The 20,739-nt window shown below is 38.9% G+C and overlaps 1 protein-coding gene across 2 annotated transcripts in view; it reads left to right on the forward strand.

Moving 5' to 3' along the window:
• Positions 1–20,739, forward strand: part of LARGE1 (LARGE xylosyl- and glucuronyltransferase 1) — a 276,230-nt gene that overhangs the window by 140,565 nt on the left and 114,926 nt on the right. For both annotated transcript variants that reach the window (XM_064702500.1, XM_064702499.1), the window contains 2 exons: positions 1,383–1,465; positions 10,872–10,995. In XM_064702500.1, the coding sequence (XP_064558570.1) occupies positions 1,383–1,465; positions 10,872–10,995 (207 nt within the window). The remainder of the gene's footprint in view (positions 1–1,382; positions 1,466–10,871; positions 10,996–20,739) is intronic.

Raw genomic sequence — 20,739 nt, forward strand, 5'->3', positions numbered from 1 at the left:
GTGGCTGCCAAAATGTACTACAGTACATTCTTTCTCACACCTCTCTGGACAGACAGTTGTCTTATTAATTCAAGTCCTCTTAAAACATCAGATCTTAAATATGCCTGAGCTTGTCAAGCACAGCAGGGCTGGAGGGAGCTGTGATTCATGTGGATGTTCCACTGTGGCACAGCCACTTGGCACTTGTATGATTCAAATTGTGCCTTGTACCAGGGGATCTTAATGGATGGGGCTGTGGGCTCTTCAGATGTGCCCAGCACATGGCACTTCTTGTGTAAATGTGCTTCTGTTACAAGCCAGGCTTTGGGAATCTGTGGCTACGTGAGGAGACAGAATTCCTCATTTGTTCTCAGCATAGTGGGCATTCTGTGGAAAATGAGAGCTGTGTGTGTGAGAAACCAGCTAACCAAGCTTCAAATGGAAGCCAAATGAGGCTTCCCTGCAGTTTCACAGCTGTGTCTCCAATGGCAGCTTTGTGCTGACAGCATGGTGAACTCTGCTTCATTTCTGTGACCACTAAGAAACAGAAGATCACAGAACCTGGAGTCAAAACTTGATAGGATTAATTTTTTTTGTCCCTAGGGAGCAGAAATGGCTACTTTTTAAAAGCATAGCAGAGTAATGTGATAACATTTTTCAGATTAGTACTTACTGCTAAATAATGACTCGTAGCGCCTTTTCAATTTTCCCTTTCCTCCTGAAGAGATGAGGAAACCTCTGCCTCATGTTAAAAGGGAGGTAAAAAAGCACAGAATAAATTATAATTTACCAGAGTCATGAGGTGGAAAGAATGTGTTTGTGGGGCATTAATGCTGCCAGAACAGCCCATGCTGGTAGTCGCAGCCTGAGTCCCATCGCATCACTGGGATCCATCCAACCCTGGCAAACCAATGGTCACAGTCACTTTCATCCATGAGAGCTTGCTCACCCTCTCCATAGGGGCTGTGCATAAGACAGAAATAATTCAAAACTTCTGAGATCATACCTGCTTCTAATTATCAGATACAATTTTAAACTTTAGTTCAGGAGATTAAAAATATCTGTATGTTTGCACACTCAGGATTTTGTGTGCTGCTTACTTGGGGAGGGTGTGTGTACATACATGCACACATGTGTCTTAGCTAATAAATGCAATTCTACTCAAACATCTGATGAAATGTAGTGGTAGTAATGACTTTGGAATGATGATGGTGCTATAACTCAATTAAGATGTTTTTAGCAAACTGCCTCAAGTGGGCTGCAAACAGCTGCAAAACACCCACTCAAATCCCTAACAATTGCAGCACTGAACAACAGCAGTGTCATGTGTGTGCTCTCCTTAACAAGTGACAAGCACAGGAGCAGGCTTTAATTTTGTTCTTTTTGTTCCTTTTCTCCCACAGACTATCCACGTTGCCATTGTCTGTGCAGGGTACAATGCCAGTCGGGATGTTGTCACACTTGTCAAGTCTGTCTTATTTCACAGGTAAAGGAAGTTTTCTTTTCCTGTATATTGTGTATCTGATTATTACTACGTGAGCTTTTTGTAGGTTTACTGTGTTACTTCAAAAGAAGGTCAGATTCCCTTCCCTGGTTCCTTTCTCTTTTTAAGGAATGAAACATTTAATTCATGATCATCTCAAATAGATTTCACCTGCTTGAAGATTTTCTGCAGTGAGTAAGAGGGATCAGAGATCCACCTGCTGCTCCTGTTCCATTGTGGGAATAGGGATTGTATCTATCTTCACTGTAAAGCATCTACACACTCCTGAATGCTGTAAAATAGTGATAATGGTAATAACAGTGTTGTATTCATTTAGCCTATTTCTGGTATCAGTTTATGGCACAGGTGTAGATGATAAATTCACATTGGTTGCTTAACTGTCCCAGATTCCAATTTTGATATTTGTTTTCGAAGTAAACCTGCTGTTACAGTCAGTATATACACTGTTTCATTAAATTCAGGTGCTTTATTCTGGCTTTGGAATGGCTGCTGACAGTCCCACAGAAGGTTTTGCAGCCTGGTTTTAGCACAGTTAGCTCCTAAAGCTGAGAGGCATAAATGTACAATGAAAACCAAATAACCAATTCCCTTAATAGACAGCAACTCCGGGAAAAGAGAATTCACATTAAACTCTGTGTGGGCATATGTGTGTATCCATTGTCCAGTTTAGAAATTCTCTCAGAAATGCTTTCCCACGATGTTGCCAAAAGTGGATTAAAATTGGGGAAGTGATCAGACTGTTTGATTTGAACAGGATAAATAGACTAGTAAAATATGCTTGCAGTACAAGCAACTTATTGAGGGAGGTAGTTTCAATATGCTGTTTTTTTTTGAAAGACAGTTTTGTGCAAGAGTGAATTACTTTTGTTCATGTCATGTGGTAATATCTTCTTGTGTCTATCATGAGTGGGGCATTCCACTCCCACACTTTACTCCTTATATTTGCCTCCAGTCTCCTGCTGGAAGCCTTAGTAGTCACTCCCTGACAATTTTTTTAGTACACCATTTTGTCATTTTTGGTAGGCTTCCTAAAATAATATAAATGCTCACCTTGTCCAGTATGAAAAAAAACTCCACAAGTATTGTTTAATCAAAATAGGAGAGCAGCTTCCATTATCAACACACAATCTTTGGAAGTCTTTTGGGAAGTAGCATGTTCATGTTAGATGGGGGTAGCACCAGAAGAACAATGCTAAAAAACACAACAAAGCAAAAATACAGTAAATATCCATGTCATTCTCTTTGGGGGATTTTACTAAACATTAAAATTCTGGTAAATGGTAAAACTGTATCTATTTCCAATTAGAAGTTTGAATTGTTCAGTGTAAACTGGGTTTATATTGCAAGGATATGGGGAGGTTTTGTATTTTTTTTTTGTTGTTTCTAAGGGATTTAATGGAAAATCATATTTTTCTGGTGACACTAGTTATCCTATTGGTAAGCTTCTCCCTGTTTGTCTATTCTAATACTTGCATCCATTTTGAGAAGGCTTTAATCTCTCTGTTTCCAAATGTTCTGTAAATAATAGGCATCTCACAGCTCAAAGGTTTAAACAACCTCTCTCTGTTCTTTGAAGGAAATGTCCCTGTTTTACTTAAGGCACTCCTCTGAGCAATTAGCAAATTTATAAACAATACTGTCATGTAATTAAATTATTAAATAATAAAAATTAGAATGTTTAAACAAAAAAAGGTAATTAATATTGGTATTTCTAAGTCTGATGGATTCTGCCTCTGTCAAGAACATAGTGGTTTTGGCTTGCACTGCTGCTCATGTAAAAGGATTTGTTGAACTCAGCAGAGGTGGTCAAGATAAAGTCCAGTATAGCTAATGAAACCTGAGCACATTCCAGATAACCTATCTCCCTTGTTTGCTCAGAACATACTTAAAGACAAGTCTAAGTCCATTCCTGCCTAGAACTAGGGTTTCTCACTAGGTATTAAATTGTTTGCTAGAAAGAGAAGATATTCTCAGAAAAGAGACAGAGACAGACATTTCTTTATCTTCTAGAAAACACAGACTTCTTAAGCATCAATTGATGCTATGACTCCATGGCCATGCTTCAGTAGCACTCCTTTCTTGGATCTTTATCTTTGGAATGGCAGTTCTGTAGAAGGATGCAGAATAAGCAAAAAGAAACAACAAATTAAGCTGAATATTGATTTAGAACTAAGTTTCTTTGCTTTGGTTGCCATGTGCAAATGATGTTCTTGGGGAGACCACTATGCAATTCAGAAATGGTGATGATTGCAAAGGCGTCTTTTGGTTGGTATGATCTGTTTAGTTATAGGAATGAAGAATGAAGACAGGTCATGATAGTGCATTTAGGAGGATTGAATTAGGAGAGTTGGAAGTGGTTGGTTCAGGTAGTCAGTGCTTCATGATGTCAGCATCAAGTTTACCTCTGACTTGAGGGTCGTCAGTGAGAACAGGCATGGAGATGTCCCTTCTTCTAATCCTAAATATGCACCAGGGGGTACATGCTAGCTGGCATTGTCGAAAAAGCCATTGTTTGAAAGATCTATATGCTTCCAATGGAGAAGTTTGCTTAACAAGAAGTTTGTTATCCTAATCTGTAAGTTAGGCTACTGGTCCTTCATTTCCAGTATCACCACATTCAATTTTAACAGTTTTGCAAGAACAGAAAAAATATGCTGTCAAGCTTATTGTCATAGAGATTTTGTTTTTCCTTCGACACACCCTGAATTCAATCTACTGATGAAACAACTGACCCCTCAAAGCAACCAGGCTTAATGTCCTCACCTGTCTTCCTGCACCTCAGTTGGTGTTTGTTGTAAGACAATGATGTCACTGAATCTATCTGGAATTCATGAAGATGTCATGTCCTTCTTTTGGCATTTCTGTACAGGTTATTATTTAAGTAATTTGGCATTTCTGTACAGGTTAGTAATGTGTTAGCATGCATTTTGATACAAACCTATATATCTAAATTCCCTACTTCCATAGGAAATCTCTACTTCTCTAATAGAAAAGCTCTGAGAAAAGGAGGCCATGTCAGTCTAATCCCAGGGAGCATTAACATATTTGTTATACCCCCAACTTTAGCTAGAGTACTAAATAGAGACTCAAAACAGCAGGAGTGCTGGGTCATTAAGGATAAAAGCTACAGGATTTTCTATAGATGGAGTGTGCTGTCTCTCCTCTCTTGCAGGAATGTACAGCAAATCCTGCATATTGAACATTTCAGCTCTCCACAGGCCTAAAACACCAAGATTTGAGTCATACCATATATATTATGAGACTTAGGCAAGCTACTTGTTCAGACCATTTGAGAAACCACATCTATCTTCAGATTCCAGAGTGGGAAAAGGAGAGGAAAGGTGTAGTGTGATTGATTCCACATAAGAACACCATAATTCAGAAATGTGTTTCATTCCCAGTGATAAAGGAGCTTGATTCCAGTTTTGTCTTTCAAAAATGTATGCTCCAGCCACAAAATCCAGCAGCTTTTAACACCCAGTTTGACATAACTGACAGTCTCTTCTCAGGAGGAGACTCAGCAGAGCTGGGATAGTGCAGGGCTTGCAGTCTGATAAATATGCATTGGCAGCACTGCACAGAGGGAGGCTGGTAGAATGAATACTCAGTCCTACTCTGCAACTTTGCCACTTTCCTTTCTTGCACATCCAGTTCCCAATTATGACAGATTTTATAAAGTCATTGCAGGGGTAAAAAAAAATTATCTGAGTTTAACACAAGCATATCACCATGTCCTTAGAGCAGCCTCACTTTAGTTGTTCCAAACCAAAAGACTAAACACTAAAAATGTATTATATTGGGTCAAATAGGCAGAATGAAATGCAAATACTTTTGGAAACAGTGATTATAGTGGTAAGCTAAAAAGCACCTGCATTTCTTTTTCAAAATTGAAGCAGTTTTCTGTGGTTGATAATGTTCCTTGAATCTTTTGCAACTATTGGTCCAAGTTATATTGGTGATTTTTTCAATGTTTTACTCCATTTCTAAAAATTGCAAATCCTAGAGTGCTACAGAAACAGCCCACAATCCTAGTTACATGTTAAAAAGATAATTTCTCGGTTCGGGTAAGTCTTAACTTGAGTAAGAGCTAAAATGGTTTTTAATGTGTCCTTTTTCAAAGACGTGCCTAACACTATGTTTCATTTGGAAGCAAAATAAAAAACAAACTTACACAATTATAGCATGTTTCTGGCAGTTAGGTCAGCCTGACAATCTGTAAACAATTAACTTCCCCTCTTCATAGGAGACACTGCATTTACTCCTTTGGCTGAACTCTCCATTTATACTACAGCAGTAGTGGCATAGGAGTGTGGGGGCTTTGGAAGAAATGTAAACAAAACCAGACAGCCAGACAAATGCTTTTTAATATAAAGTCGCCTCTCTGCTTTAAGAAGGCTGCTTGTAACCTTAAAGTGTATGTCTGAGCATTTTTAAGATAAGGATATGAAGCTGTGTTACAGAATGCTGTAAGAATAATGAACTCTTTTTTTTTTTTTCTCAGAACAAGTAGAATAAGACAAAGCAAATGAAAATCTAAATTAAATTAAAAGGATGACATGTAATTTCCAAGTAAAAGTCACAAGTCAACACTGGCTGGTAATTAAAGCTTATATAATCTAATGGCTATATTCCATTGAGACCACTTTGCCTTAATGGAGTTAATTTGAGAATTCAAAGCCTCTGACAGTGTTTCCAACTTTTCTAATGTGTCAGTCTATTTTGTGTGAGGTTATTCTGGCAAAACACATAAAGTGTGGCCTGGTTTCTCTGATCCATATGAATGCATCAACAATACACACTTTTTGTTTTTTCTAGCTGTCCTAACAATAGAAGCATAATGGAGAAAGCAATGTTTAAAAAAATCTGCTCATGATTTACTCTTAGTACTTCTCAAAGAAGTTCTGTAAGTAAACACTAAACAAGAAGATCCATGAGTGATGCAGCAAGTGTGTATTTAGTCTCTCTCCAATAGTTTGGGGAGCATTTTCATCAATACTGGGTGTGAAGTGGTATAAAAACATCTTGAAGATTTTCACATTAAAATTTTTCTCATATGAGAGCGGGATTGTCATATGGGCATTAGGAGAAAAAGTTTCCCAAACTGCCTTTTATAATTCCTGTTTGAAGTTCTTGTAACCATTTGTTAGAGATATAAGAGGTATTACCTTGTTGTGCTTCCCTTAATAAAGTATAGGTTTTGGAAATAAACCCCCTGGACTACGGACCTTTTTGTATTCTTAGAAAATAAAATTTCTCTGTTTCAGAGAGAGAACTGTGTAACCAAGCAGCCAAGGAGCTGCCTTTTGAATTACTAACAATTGAGCTGTGGAATAGTGCAGAAGGGAAGAGTGAGCCTTGGTTCACTACTCCCTTTCTCAATTGTAGATTTCTGTATTTAACTCTATGGCAGTGGCTATTTGAAAAGAAAGGACCACAAATGCTTGAGCAAGCAGATCATAAATCTGATGAAGAATAAGAGGTTTTGAAATGCAAGAATAAGACATCATGATAAGAAAAAAATGTAGAGAAATGGGTACCTTGGAATAGACTTCTAAATTCATGGCCTGACTTTTAAAAAATTGTCATCTTTTCATTTTCCTAATTTTATAGGACCTCAGCAATTTTCAAAATGAGGGCATTCATTCAAACTCCTATATTTAGGCTTAAGAACCTATACTTAAGCATCCATGCTTGAAAATCTTGGCTAGAATTTCCCTTTGTTCACTTTTGAGGAAAGTAATTTAGGAAAGTAAATGTGTGCTTTTTACATATGGTTTACTTCATCATATAGTGTTCTGATCTTAAGATAAGTGGAAATAAGTTAATATAGGAAGATTTGCAGTTTTTGAACAGAGTACTTAGAACCTTAAGTTTCCACTTAATGGGAAATAGCCATATTTTGGAACTATATTTTACCAAATTAAGACATTATTGCATCAGCATTTTCCATGTAGCAGAAACTGTGAAAAGTTGTATTTGGTAGAAATTCAAATGTTCAAAATAATTGAATTAAATAAGATTAAGTATTTCTGGACCTTGTGAGAAATTCTATGGCTGTTTCAATACCTGCTTCTGCAGTAAGGAATCTGGAAGACCTGGGGCTCATTGTTCTGAAACCTAGGATGCTAGAAACCTTTATTCCTAAACAGATTAATTCACATGAATACTGAGGATTTTCCAAAACCTGTTAGTTTTGTGTTAGAAGTTTATCACAGTTGCCTTTTATTGACCCATGTTATTCCATAGTTGAATATACTGTCCCCAGTACAGTATAGGGATTTCTATCAGTATAAGATACAACCAGCCTTTATGTGTGTGGTTGTTTTATTTTTCTTGATGTGCCCTGTGGAAAATGAGCAAAATGTCCCAGTTTAATGAAATTCAGCTTTCAGTGGAAATCCTTCACAATATCCTGATCGTCATCCCCAATTCTTATAGCCACTGATTCAATCATGTTGTCAGATAATCATGACATCCCTTTCATACATCTGTTGAGAAAGATTTCTCATCTTTCAGAATCTCTTCTGTTTCTGTTATAATGAATGTTGGTTGATCTTCAAGCTTCTAAACTTGTTTCTTAAACACTTTGAAACAATCCATATCTTTTAGGCTTCACATATTGCAGACAGCAGAAGAGGTGAAAGATGTCATCTGTGTGTATGCCAGTCCGGTTACCTTCAGGAGGTCTTCCAGCTTTGAGGCTGTGTACTGTTGGCATCCAGCACCGTGCTAAGCCTCACATTTCACAGAACTGAAATCTCATCTGGAGTAAAATTTTCTGTGGCTGATGCACATTTAGTTGCAGATGTCATCAGGTCACTATACTGTTTTGGGGATATATTTTTGTAAGTGATAATCTTTTGCCTTGCCTCTGACACACACTTTCCTTCCAGCTGAATCTTTACCATGAGGCTAACAACTTGAAAGAGATTTCTGTGTGGGAGTACAGCTATCCTTTTTTCTTTCTCCCAGCAGGAGATGAACTAAAGTAAATGTCACCCACTTGTTCCCATATAAGTTTCATACACTCTGGGTCATTCAGATAAGTATAAACTGCTACTGAACATCTGAGTGTCTTTGTGTCAGATTTTTTCTTTTCAACTAGTGTGTTTCATCTTGAAATATTTTATATAAATTCCATTTAACTAAATGATCATTTGAAAGAAGACGGAGCTTCCTTTTTTTTAACTGAATTTTTACTCTTCTTATTCTGCTTTAGAATATAAGATAAATAACCCAGAATAAAAAAGGGAAGGAAATTGCTGAAGAACGCCAGCTGGGAAATAGTCCTACCAGAACGCAGACTCAGCCCCTCCATAGCAGAGGGAGCTATGTGGGATGTGTATGTTGATATTGAACATTTATTTGTCTTGAGATACTGCTCTGCCAGTACCCAAAGCCACCGGTGTTGTACTTTGTTTCTCTTGGCCTTGTCTCTACTAATGAGATGTATCTCCTGATCACTGCTATTTCCTGATTTTTTTCTTGGCAAGGTGCCTGGTTACTGCGGAATCTGCATGAGCCAGGATGTCCTCTTCTACTCTCCTGCTGGGCTAGTGAAGCAAATGTAATTGCTGTGATCCCTTTAGCTTGGTAATGGGACACTCAGCACCTGGCAGCTTGTGCCTTTCCCCCTCCCCTCCTCCCTCCAGGACAAGCTGGAGATTGAGAGACCTTTGTCTTCTGAAAAGCGTGTTGTGGCTTAGTGTTTTGGATATTGTTTAAGGCAGATCAGCTGTGGGTTTATTCTGCCATCATGATTATCTCATATATAAGGCTTCTACCCAGCCCTTTTCTGCTTTTCCTGTAAGCACATAATGTGATCCACAGTGTCCTTGAAGCCAATACAGCAGCTTCACTCGCAGCCCCGAGTGCTGGGTTGGATCTGCAAAATCTAGTCATACACTGCTTCTCACTACAATCTCCTCTTTCTGCTGAGGGGTCTGTTAAAATAATATGAACAAATATATGTATTTTTACATTTTCCTGTGGACTTTGTTCAGTGGGAAGCAGTATTACTCATCAAAGCAAGAAGAGAAACATTAAAAGGAAGGCACACATTTTTTATTAATGTAGAAAATGGAGAAAAAATAACCTTCATTTTTTGGGGTAAGCCCAAAAATGTAATGGAAGTATATTGGCTTGAGCTAACATAGTTTTCCTCACTTTTCATTGACACTGAAGAATGTAGTAGCATCACTCATCTTCTGCTTTAATCAACATCTGAAACTAAATACTTCTCTTGTTAGATGAAAAATACCAATTAGCAAGTACACTCATTTAGCTTTACAAATTCCATAGGAATGAGAATCCACTATTCCACTCTAGGGATCAAAGAAAGGTTGATCCCATGCTGAAGTCTAAACAAGCATATTTTCCTCTTAGTAGTTCTTTCAAAGTCTGTCCTTTTTTGCTGACAGAGAAAGTTGCTAAGCTAGGGCTAAACATGGAAGATTAGTGAGTAATTTCCACTGGTAGGTTTCCTACCGCAGAAGTTAAGATCAAATTTTGTTGCTTATTTTCCCCCAAAAAGGGAGGGAGGTTAAGGGAATTAAACAAGGTATTTATAATGTCTAAGTTCACATTAGTATAGAAAAACCCATACACTTTGTCAGAGCTTGCCAGTCTTGCTGATACTGGCTTCACCCGTCTTGTTTTGAAGCTTTTCAGTTAGCCTAAGTCATGTGATTACAGAGGTGAACCCAGATCTGGTGTTTTGAGAGGTGAACCCAGATCTGGTGTTTTGAAGTAAAAGGCACTCTGGTGCCTTTCTTTAACCAGTAGGAAAAAAGGATATGGTAAGATTTGCAATTTCCATTCTGTTCACTATGCCAGTGAATAGCTAGAAGGCACTCACATGAAACATCTAATTTTGGGCTCCTATGGGACAGCTGTTGGTTCCCCAAGATTGTTTTGTAGAAAAGTTCTATGTAAACTCAAGGGTCCCAGAATTGAACTTAATTTAAATTGTTGTATTTAACCTAGGACAGTCTTCTTACTACAAAGATAAATTATCAGGTTCACCTAGGAACTGAAACAATCATTTCTAAAGCTCAAGTCCCCAAAGGCATATTAACTTGGCCTTTTTTTAAGGAGCTGGTGCATGGGACAAGACTCTTAGGTGTTATAAATCATGACATTCTGCTGGAGTCAAAGGTTCTGTGAGTTCATAGCCACCCAGAAACTGATTGAGTATTGTGTTGTGGTCATGTGTATTCAAATTGCGTCTCAGCATTTTGGCCACAGAGCAGGACTCCACCAGACATGCTGCAAACACAAAACTTGACATGGTAGACACAGATAAAACTTCGTAAATTCTGATGTTGTCCTTTAAGAACAGGAATTAGAAACCTTTGAACTAACGCGTTCCTCTCCCTCCTTGTATCAGGCGGAACCCGCTCCACTTCCACCTCATCGCAGATGCAATTGCCAAACAGATCCTGGCCACTCTGTTCCAGACGTGGATGGTCCCGGCCGTGCGCATAGACTTCTATGATGCAGATGAGCTCAAGGTACAGACACAGACACAGGTGTCAGTCATATCCTTGTGATTTCATGTCACCCTTTTTTCCTCATCTCTCTTGACTGGTGAATTGCAGGGGAACTACTGCCTAAAAATATTCTCCCTGATGACAACTAATTCTAGCTGACGTGGTTGTAACCCAAATTACACGTAACTGGAAGATGCTAAATGGCTAAAATCAGTGCAGTTCTCTGGAATGAGAGCAGCTAATGAAATGTTTTGTGTAGCAGCTTAGAATTTCACTTGCTAGCAAGAGGATTCTGGCTGTCCATCTGATCACACTATGTTTTTTTAAGGATACTTCTTCCTAGTAGCAATGGTGAAATCTTAAGAATCTTGCTCAATAAACCCAAGTCTGTTACTGGAAACACCTAACTGCCTTGCATTCCTCAAGCACAGGTGTGTGAAACTCTAAGTACACACACTTCGACAAGGTAGCATTAGTACAATGGCTATCTTTTTTGTATGGATGCCCTTCCAAAAGAAATTATTGTTAAAAGAGTTCAGTCAATGGGGTGGGGGGGTTGGGAATCACTTACTCAAAGTAATTATATTTTCATACTTAAAAAGTTTAAATCAGAACATGGAGGCACAGCATCGATTTGGAGCTGTATGTTTTTTTTACCTGTTGAGGTAGAATGAAATATTCAGACTTTAGCATTTGAAGTTGGTGGCAGTAATTTGTATTACTTAGCAGATTGTTCTGAACAGGACCCTGAAACAAGGAAAAAACCCCTAAATTTAGCAAATTGCTGTACTTACTAGAGGGGAAATTCAAAGCACACCGCGTTGTGAAATACTGAATACAGAAAGCTTTAGAAAGAGATGGAAAAGGGAAAAAAAGTGATTCTTGAGAAAAAGACTTTGTTTCTGTTTTTATTTTTCATTGTTTCTTTTACATGAAGCCATAAGGTGATATTAACCTAATTAGCCAGAGATCCCCCTTCTGTTCTTTATAGCTTTATAGCAAGGAGGAGGTTTTTTCCTATCAATCCTGTACGTGTCTATGTTACATGTGCTTTTCTGCAAATTGTAGGGTTTTTAATTAGTCTCTCAGCTGGGGAAGACAGACCTCTTAGTGTTTTCCTTCTGGTCATTTGGGTATGGTCCAATCTAGTTAAGTAAATAATAATCAAGAGAGCTTACTTCAGTGATCCCCAATTTCTGATTTATAGGCAAAGCACTGAGTAGATATGAGGCTACAGAGCAAAACTGTTTTGTCCCTCCCTCTTCACTCAGCCTTGATTTTTTATATGACCGGTGACCTACATCCACACTAGATTATCTTGCATGCAACCCATAGGCTTTAGGTTGAGGACAAGTGTCTAGCTGAATGCAGGTATTGATGCCTAAATAGGTCTTTCCAGGTTTGCCCCTCTTGTTCAGAGTTCATCATTTTCCATACCAAGCAATTTCCCTGGTTTCAGTGGCCAAAAAACCACAATATATAGTACTGAGCATAGGAGAATGTGATAGACACTGGCAAAGGAGAGCAAAGAGTTATAAATATAAACAGAGTTTTAAAAAAAACAGGAATGATGCTGGCTCATATCCAGATCATTCTGCAGGTTTTAGCAAAGACGACAGAGGAGCTGTTTACAGACAGCTGTAGAAGCTCATCTCATTTGTTTCTTATGTAGCCCCTAGAGAGGATTTAATGATTGGTTTAGGTTCATGTATTTCACCTGCACTCTTGGGAGCTGTATTTTGCTGCCTGGTGTTAAGAAAACATAGAGCTGATGCTGGATGTTTACTAGAAAGCTTGTCTTTCTCTGAAGTGATCTATGGATTCACTGTTACAGTATATGCTGTGTTTCAGTTTAAATGACCCTCCATAGTTCTTTTTTAAGCCTGCAATCAATACCAATTTCTGACTTTTAAAAGGATTTAAACTGAGTAATGGCATGAGAACTTTCTGCTTAGCTTTCATTCACTGATGTTCAGTTGTTTTGGAACGTATTTTAGCTGCTGCAGAAAACATTTCATTTCATGTTTGTTTTTTTCCCATTGGATATGTATGAGCTTCCAGCCTCTTCCTTCTAATGCAGCAGAGCTGGCATGTTAGATTAAGCCCTTAAGACCTGGGAAGAGTCCTGCTTCTACTCCTGTTCCTGCTCAGTGGAAGAGAGCACATAATATTAGATCCTCCATAAATAATATGGATGCTTTTTTGTTTTCAAGTAGCTATTTAGAATTCAGGCAACAGTTTCCAGTAGCATATTAATTTTTTAAAAGGCAGAATTTGGAGACTAAAGTATTTGGTATTTGGCAGTGTTTCTTAACATATCCTGCAGCTCTTAAAATACATGCTGTGTAGCTTAGAGATACCAGTGTCCTGAGGAAAGGCACAGAAAATTAGTCTTGGCTGTGGCTGTTGTTTTCTCTCAGGTTTTAGAGGAAAACTGGACACTTCACTGCAAGAAAGGGAAGACAAGGTATTATGGATTATATCAGAATTTCTAGGGCCAGCAAACCAACATATCTGCTTTGCTGCTGTGAATTAAGCATGTCAGAAGACTTATTTTTGCTTTTGCAAGGTGACACAGCTATTCGCCTTGCTGGTGCACCACAAAGAGGCTAGGTTCATTCTCTCCCTAGAAGCAGATGCTGCCAAATTACCAGCAGCCTGCTTGGAAGAGAGATGGAGCACAGGAAAGAATGGCCAAGGAAAGATATATCTTTGCTTGGGGTGCGTTATAAGGGATGGGATAGAAGAGGAGGAAACTTAGCTGTGGAGCTGAGCCAAAATAACAGCATTTCCAGGAGCAGGGTCAGACACAGTTGAGATGGCAGCTTGCTGGATATATTTCTTTAAACCAGTTAGTTTGAAGATTTTAACAGCCAGTTGTACTAAGATGCTTGTAACCTTCCCCAACATAACTTGGCCTGTCTCCTCACTGCCTTGCCAATAACCTCAAGGAACATGGATGGGTGCTTAAAAGCTCTCCCTCAACTCACTAGCTGTTAGGATTTGGAACTCTCTCCCATTAACTAAACCTGCTACGTGCAGTCAGTAATCAGCAGTAAGCGTCCTTGAAGTGTGGGCTGCTGATAATGGTGCCAGTAAAATTGAACTATTCCACAGCTGCATTCTTCATTCTTGCACTACTCAGTATGGCCCACACAAAACTCTTCCGAATTTATGTGGCCATATATGGCTGTGACTGCAAACTGGAAAGTTACTTGGCAGTGTAAATTCACTTTATATGATCCCTTTAGTTGTGTTAGTCAGCTTTGGTCCTAATGTGTAGATGCATCTAATACAACAATGCATGCCACAAAATAATTGGAAACTGAAAATGGTCTTTGAGCATTAAATAAAAGGCAAAAAAAACTTGTGAAACATTCATCTATTATAGCTGTGATTTGCACATATGTGGCTGCAGAGTATTGTGGTTTTTTCAGTTCAGTCTTACATGAAGAAGCTCCAGAACAAACTATTGAAGGTGTGCAGTTTGAGCACTTGGCTTCTGCACTTCATTGTTAAACATGGAATCTTGTGTCAGTTCACTCCAAGGGAAATGGAGGCATTAAATTCATTGTGATCTGCACTGTCCCAGAGCAGAAGGAACAGCTGATAAGGCAGTACTGTATGTGATAGGTGGAATACAGATGAGGTGAGTTTGTTTTCCCACATGTTGCTTGACACACTGGTGACAACGTCAGGTGAACTAAAGAAGGCAGAATGTAGAATGATCAGTTGCCTGCTCTGCTGTGAGTAAATGGCCCAGATACACAGTCCTTTAATCACTGATAGAGCAGAAAAGCCATCTCCTTTAAATAGTTTAGCCCACATGTGCTGCAATTGATTTATGAACTTGAAGGGATGGTGAAGAGGGTTTTGTAAGAGATGAACATTTGATCTGAAAGAGAAATATGGAAAGCTCCATTCTTTGCTATACATATAGATAATATTGCAGCTTTTACTGTTCCCCGAAACAACAGACCACAAATCTGAGTACCAGTGCTGCATTAGGTGATTTCCCATCAGAAATGTTGACATCTGCACTCTCAGTCAAAATCAGTAGTCTGATACGGCACAACCAAACTCAGGTAAAGCATGGCATGAAGATCACCTATCTTTGGGCATTTGCTGCAGTATGAGGTGAATTACTTCTTAGCCACTTTCATCAACTTTGAAGCCAGTTCACTAGGTCAGATATTGACATCATTTAGACAGGCATCACAAAATACTCTGAGTTAGAAGGGATGCACAAGGATCATTGAGTCAAGCTCTTAAGTGAAGGCTCTGTAGAGAGATTGAACCCACGACCTTGGTGTCATTAGCACCATGCTCCAGCCAGCTGAGCTAATGGGCAAGGGCTATGAGACTTAAGCAGAAAAATAAAGTTTAATTCTTTAATTATGATTGTAGCATAGTTGGTTCTCAGGGCTGTGCCTGTGTGCACCCCTAGTGCACTTAAATACCCTCAGTGGTCCAGCAACTCCCAGGCTTGATTTCTGCACAGATGAGATAAAGGACTGGTTTGAGACAGCAGCCCAAGCTGAAGCTAGGTGATTGATGGAACAGCTGGCACAAGAAGTATTTGACAGCTTGTTACCAGGAGTGGTCCCGGTGGGAATTTCAGACAGTTGTTGAGATTCCCCAGGCAGACCCTGCTGTGGCTAGACCAATTTGTATGCTTAAGCATGTCGATTAACATCCTGGGCAAAGAATCTGGCTGTCCCAGATATTCACAGGCAGTTCCTGCTGCAAAGTTAATCAATTGTACAAGAGTAAGACAATCAATAGGAACAGTTCCTGCATGTGTAGAAATGATCATGTAGGACAGTCTATTGTACATACTTAAGATAGTTGGGAAATGTTTTGTACATAGGGTAAGGTGATCTATACACATAATATATCTTGCAGTGGTCAGGTAGGACCATGGGTCAGCTGGGTTACAAAAATTGTACAGAAACATGTTTTAGGGAGTCTCAGCCAATCCAGCTAAGATGACCCTGTAAGAACCCTTGCTATGGAGACTCCCTTTGCCATCTAGACAGCAAGCAAGTCCTGTCTGACACATTGTATTGTCCATGCAAACATTACTGTAGGTCAAAATCCCAATAAAGTTAGTTGTTTTAAAGTATGCTCCGTATGTAAATGTCTTTGCAGCAAATTCCACTAAAAGCAACTCAAATGCCATGAAATCTTTGGATACCAGCAGAAGCTCTTCCATTGAGTGATAGTAGTGATGAGGCTGTATGTATTGCAGTATTGCAATATACCATTGTTGGAAGCACAATCAAGCAAGTATTTCAACAGAATAGCAGCTACCACTTTCTGAGCATGGGAGAGAGGAATTCTGATTGGCAGTTGGGAAAATATAAGAGTCTATTTGGTGAACAGATTATTAGCTTGGTGGTTTTCACATCATTTTAAGAGGGTGACAACTATAGCAGTGTTGATAAAGCCTTGAACAATAAAATTGGTCAGCATTCTCCTGCCTTCCATCATCTTCCTAGTCAAGAAGTTCCACTGAATGTTGCAGCCACCTATAATAATCACAGTAATAGTGACTGACCCCTAAACTATCATGGACTGTGAGGGTTTGACTGTATTTGCATTGCACTGCTTGCAGATTATGTATTCTTAAGGGCAGTACAGGATTGTTTATCTGTTAAGAAGTTCACTGTGTGCCTCAGAGGCAAACACACAAAGTTATAAAGGAGAAGTATGTTACTTTCCTTCATTTCTTTTCCACTTCATATGCAAGATCTAATTGCTATTAATGCAACTCAGAAAGAGAAACCCAGCACCTGTTAATGTTTACATTCATTCACGCAGCAGTAAAGTGTTTCTATGGCACTGAGGTTTTGATCTAAAACCCTCACATGTTATGGGGGGTTTGCAGTGCTCCTGCATTTCACCAGCCTTCTGTCTTCCTGTAAACTGGCCCACTGCACATGTCAGTGAAATGATAGGCATTAACTGCTGCTGCTTCCTGTTGTGTCCCCTTCTCTTTATTTTTTTTAAATATGCAAACCCAAGATACTGGAAAATGAAGTCTCTAATCAAAACATTTTACAGATTTCTATAACTTTTATGACTTATATTTAGATTTGAATTTCTACTTTATAATTGAGATTTTGTGTCTTTGCTAATGGACATATTGAATACTAGAGGCCTGAAGTCTCAGGTGATGAAAGATTCTTGTGGTTGTAACGCAGTACTGCCATCTAAAGAACAGTCTTTTATCAATAATTTTCAGTAAAGATGACTGGAAATTAACAGACTTGGTTTTGTAAGCCAAGATATTTTCCTTCAGACTGTTTGGGAGGAAATTACTATTCACCAGGAAACAGATAGCAATTCAAACTCCCCAGCACAGTGGAACCTTTGTGAAGTCTGCCTCCTGTGTTACATTGTGCAGTGCTTCCACTACTATTGGAGAAGAAAGCTTCATGTCTGACTTTGTAAACCCCTTGTACTTTCCTACTGCTGCTGATGCTTTGAAAAAACATTGGAGCTCTTTTTTAGTTTTATAATTTAGTTCTAATTGCTGTGGGCCTCTCTGTAGTGCCACCTTTTTCTTGATTCTAGCGAAAAGCAGTACAGTCGTTCTGTTCTGTGTCCACCAGGAAGATGGTGTAGCTGCTCTGTGTAACATATGTGGAGTGAGAACTAAGGAGCCAGCTCTCTTCCTCCTAAAATCACCCACATTTGTATCATAGTAGCTGACTGTGACATTTCAATAGCAAGGATTTTTGTTTGGCATTCAGCTTCCTCAACATTGCTCATTGCAGCAACATGTGCTGCACCTCCAGGGAAGGCAATTTTAGCAGAGAATGAGAAAAAGATGAATAACTTCACATGAGATTTTCCAAAAATTACTCAATTTGACAGAAATTAAAAAGCATGCCCTGGAAAAGCCTAAAAAAGACATGTCTCAAACTAACTTGGGCAGCTGTTGTTTGTTCCATGCATTCCCATTACAGCAGCTGCTTTCTCAGAGCATTATCATTCACCTTTGAGAAATGAGAGCATTTTGCTGACCTAACCTTGGATATACAGAAGTTATTTGAACACTTTGATCTGCATGAGGGGTGTAGGTTGTATATCCCCTGTGCTTGCTGGGGAGAATTAATGGTCATCCTGTGCTCCAGCACAATTTCTTTCTTTGGCACCTGCAGATAGAAAGCTGGGAAGACATAATGGCTATTGTTAGATGGTCTTAGCTCTTAATGGCTCTTCACTTGCTCACAGGGACACCTCCCTGTCAAAGGGCATTCAGTTACTCACAGAAGAGAAGCAGTGACTGCTCAAGGCATTCCTAGTGGCGATCAGTATTGATGTGAGCGTTTTATCACAATGTTTAATGAGCCTTGCTTCTAGATTTACAAAGAACTGAAGTAAATGTATTTCCATGTCTGATTGATAAGCTGAAAAATACAGGAGGCTGCAAGGACTCCAAGAATATTCTTGATTCACAACCTGGGAGCTGAAATGGTTAGATTTCCTCATTTGTAAATGATGTTGGCTTATTTGTGGTGTTGGCTTATTACTGAGAAACAACTGAGATTCAGGGAAGTGTTGGGCAATAGATCTGATGTGAGCTACTTCCTAAGGAGCAGTTCAGCAGGCAGTGTAGGAACCAAGTCTTCTGAAGGACTGGGGCTGAAATAGTCATACTTGTGGACAGAAATGGTGTTCACCTTGTCTGGGCACACCTTTTTGTGTGACAAGTTTTCACAGGAGTGAAAATTACAAAGTCGTGCTGTGTGCCTGGCACAGCACAAGCATATGCTGGAGTCACTCTTCTCATAGGTCTGAAACTATCTCAGTCCAGGTAAGGGTGTACAGACTGATTTTAGTCTCAATACTTGCTTTAAAGGGGGGATAGGTAATAACATTGTTAATGAAATGCTATTTACATCACCTCTTTTTTGAGTCAACTTAGTATGAGAACATTTGGACTTGTAAATTGAGAAATTTTGTTTCTTTTAGTGAAGTTATCACTTTTCAGGTCAATCTGCAGTCCTACAAAGATTAATTTTTTGAGATACATAGTAAGGTTATTAATGAGATGCCACTGATGGTAATTTGACTTGAGTAATTTCTGCTCTGTTCCGATCAAATTTTTAAATCCTGTGGAAGTTTCATTCTTTGAGCTTAAGTTGATAGTGTCTAGGTCTCACCCTTTCAGAAAAAAAGATGAAAACTGAGTAGTATTTTGATCCCCTGTTAATTTTCCCATATATTCCTCCATTACTTGAGATCCGACCCCTTTCACAGCTGGATGGATTCCACAGTTTTTAGCTGACGCAGATGAAAGCCTTTAAAATAGTTTCATCTGTATTGTTTTATTGAGACATTTGGAACCTGTGTTAACCTGTCTGATTGCAATTTTATCTGATGGTCTTTGGGGTGAAACTCCAAGATTACGTGGAATTAGAGTGCCACTGGTGGACTTAGCCCTCAGATGTTTCAGGAGGTTGTAAGAGTAACATGCCTGCTATATGGACACTTAATGCAAACTGTTATCTGAAGTATTTTATGATATTTAACCAGAAGCAGGGCAGTTAACTAGACTGATGGCATGAACTTCAGAGTTTCTTGTTTTTGAAGGAGCCCAGTTTTCCCAATGTCTTTATTTTCTTCAGGTTGTTTATCTAGTTAGTGCTGCATTGTTGGAGAGACAATGTAGCTCTTTCTAATAAAAAAGAAAAAGAACACTTTTTCACCCTATCACATTCACTGCTTCTTGCACTAGGTGATTGTTAGTTTTGCTTGTTCATAATTGTAATACCTTTTATCCTTTATTATTCTTTTTATTCTAGATGTATTCCTGAAGCATTTTAGTCCCTAGGAGTTTTGAGAGATGGTAATACTTAGCACTAGAGAAAAGAACATTGTTTTATGTAATTTTTATTCCCATGAAGCAATAATTGCTATATAAGAAGTTGCACTCACTTGGCCTCCAACTCTGCAGGGTGGAGGTTGATTTGTTTTCCTGGAAATTCTTTACTTTTGGTGAAAAAAGAGACATAAGAGTTCTTTATGGGATATAGCATTTATTCCACTAGTTGGATGTATGTTCCACCAACTAATGGCCTTTTTTTGGTGCAGCATTTTCAGCTGTTGAAGTTCTATTGTTCTTACTCTTTAGGCAGAAACAGTGTAAGTTTAGGTCTGGAGGAAGGCGATTTTACTGGTGAGATGCCCAATAGTAAGTAGGGATTTTCTTCTGAATACAAGAATGGATCCTTTTCCTCATAAGCATTTGCTGTGTTTTGACTTTGTGTTAAGATATCAGATATCTGGTGGAAGCTGCATTCCCACATCCTTTCCACAAACCACAGTAGGACATCAGGAAAGTTCTTCACTGAGAGGATGGTCAGTCACTGGACCAGGCTCCCCAGGGTCGTGTCACCAAGCTCGTGAGCTCTGGTCATGGCTTCAAGCCTGACCATGGATGAACCTGTTAGTCATAGGGATTAGTTTTAGGTAGTCCTGTGAGGAGAAGAGAGTTGCACTCAATGATTCTTATGGGTCCCATCTAACTTGATATATTCTATGATTCTTTATTTTGCAACGCTGGCTGTCAAACACAGTTTTGTATGGATACAAACTGGATGGGAATCTTTCAGGCTTAAAAGGGTGGGAAGTAAGTCCCTCAACATTCTTGGTGTCTTGTTGGGAATGTTTTTGTGCATGATAACTAGTATTTTACACCTGCAATCTCCTTTCTCAGATATTACTTGGTTAGCAATAGTCACTGTAACTTCT

Source organism: Zonotrichia leucophrys, chromosome 1A, assembly GCF_028769735.1.
Source record: "Zonotrichia leucophrys gambelii isolate GWCS_2022_RI chromosome 1A, RI_Zleu_2.0, whole genome shotgun sequence".
Taxonomy (NCBI): Eukaryota; Metazoa; Chordata; class Aves; order Passeriformes; family Passerellidae; genus Zonotrichia; species Zonotrichia leucophrys.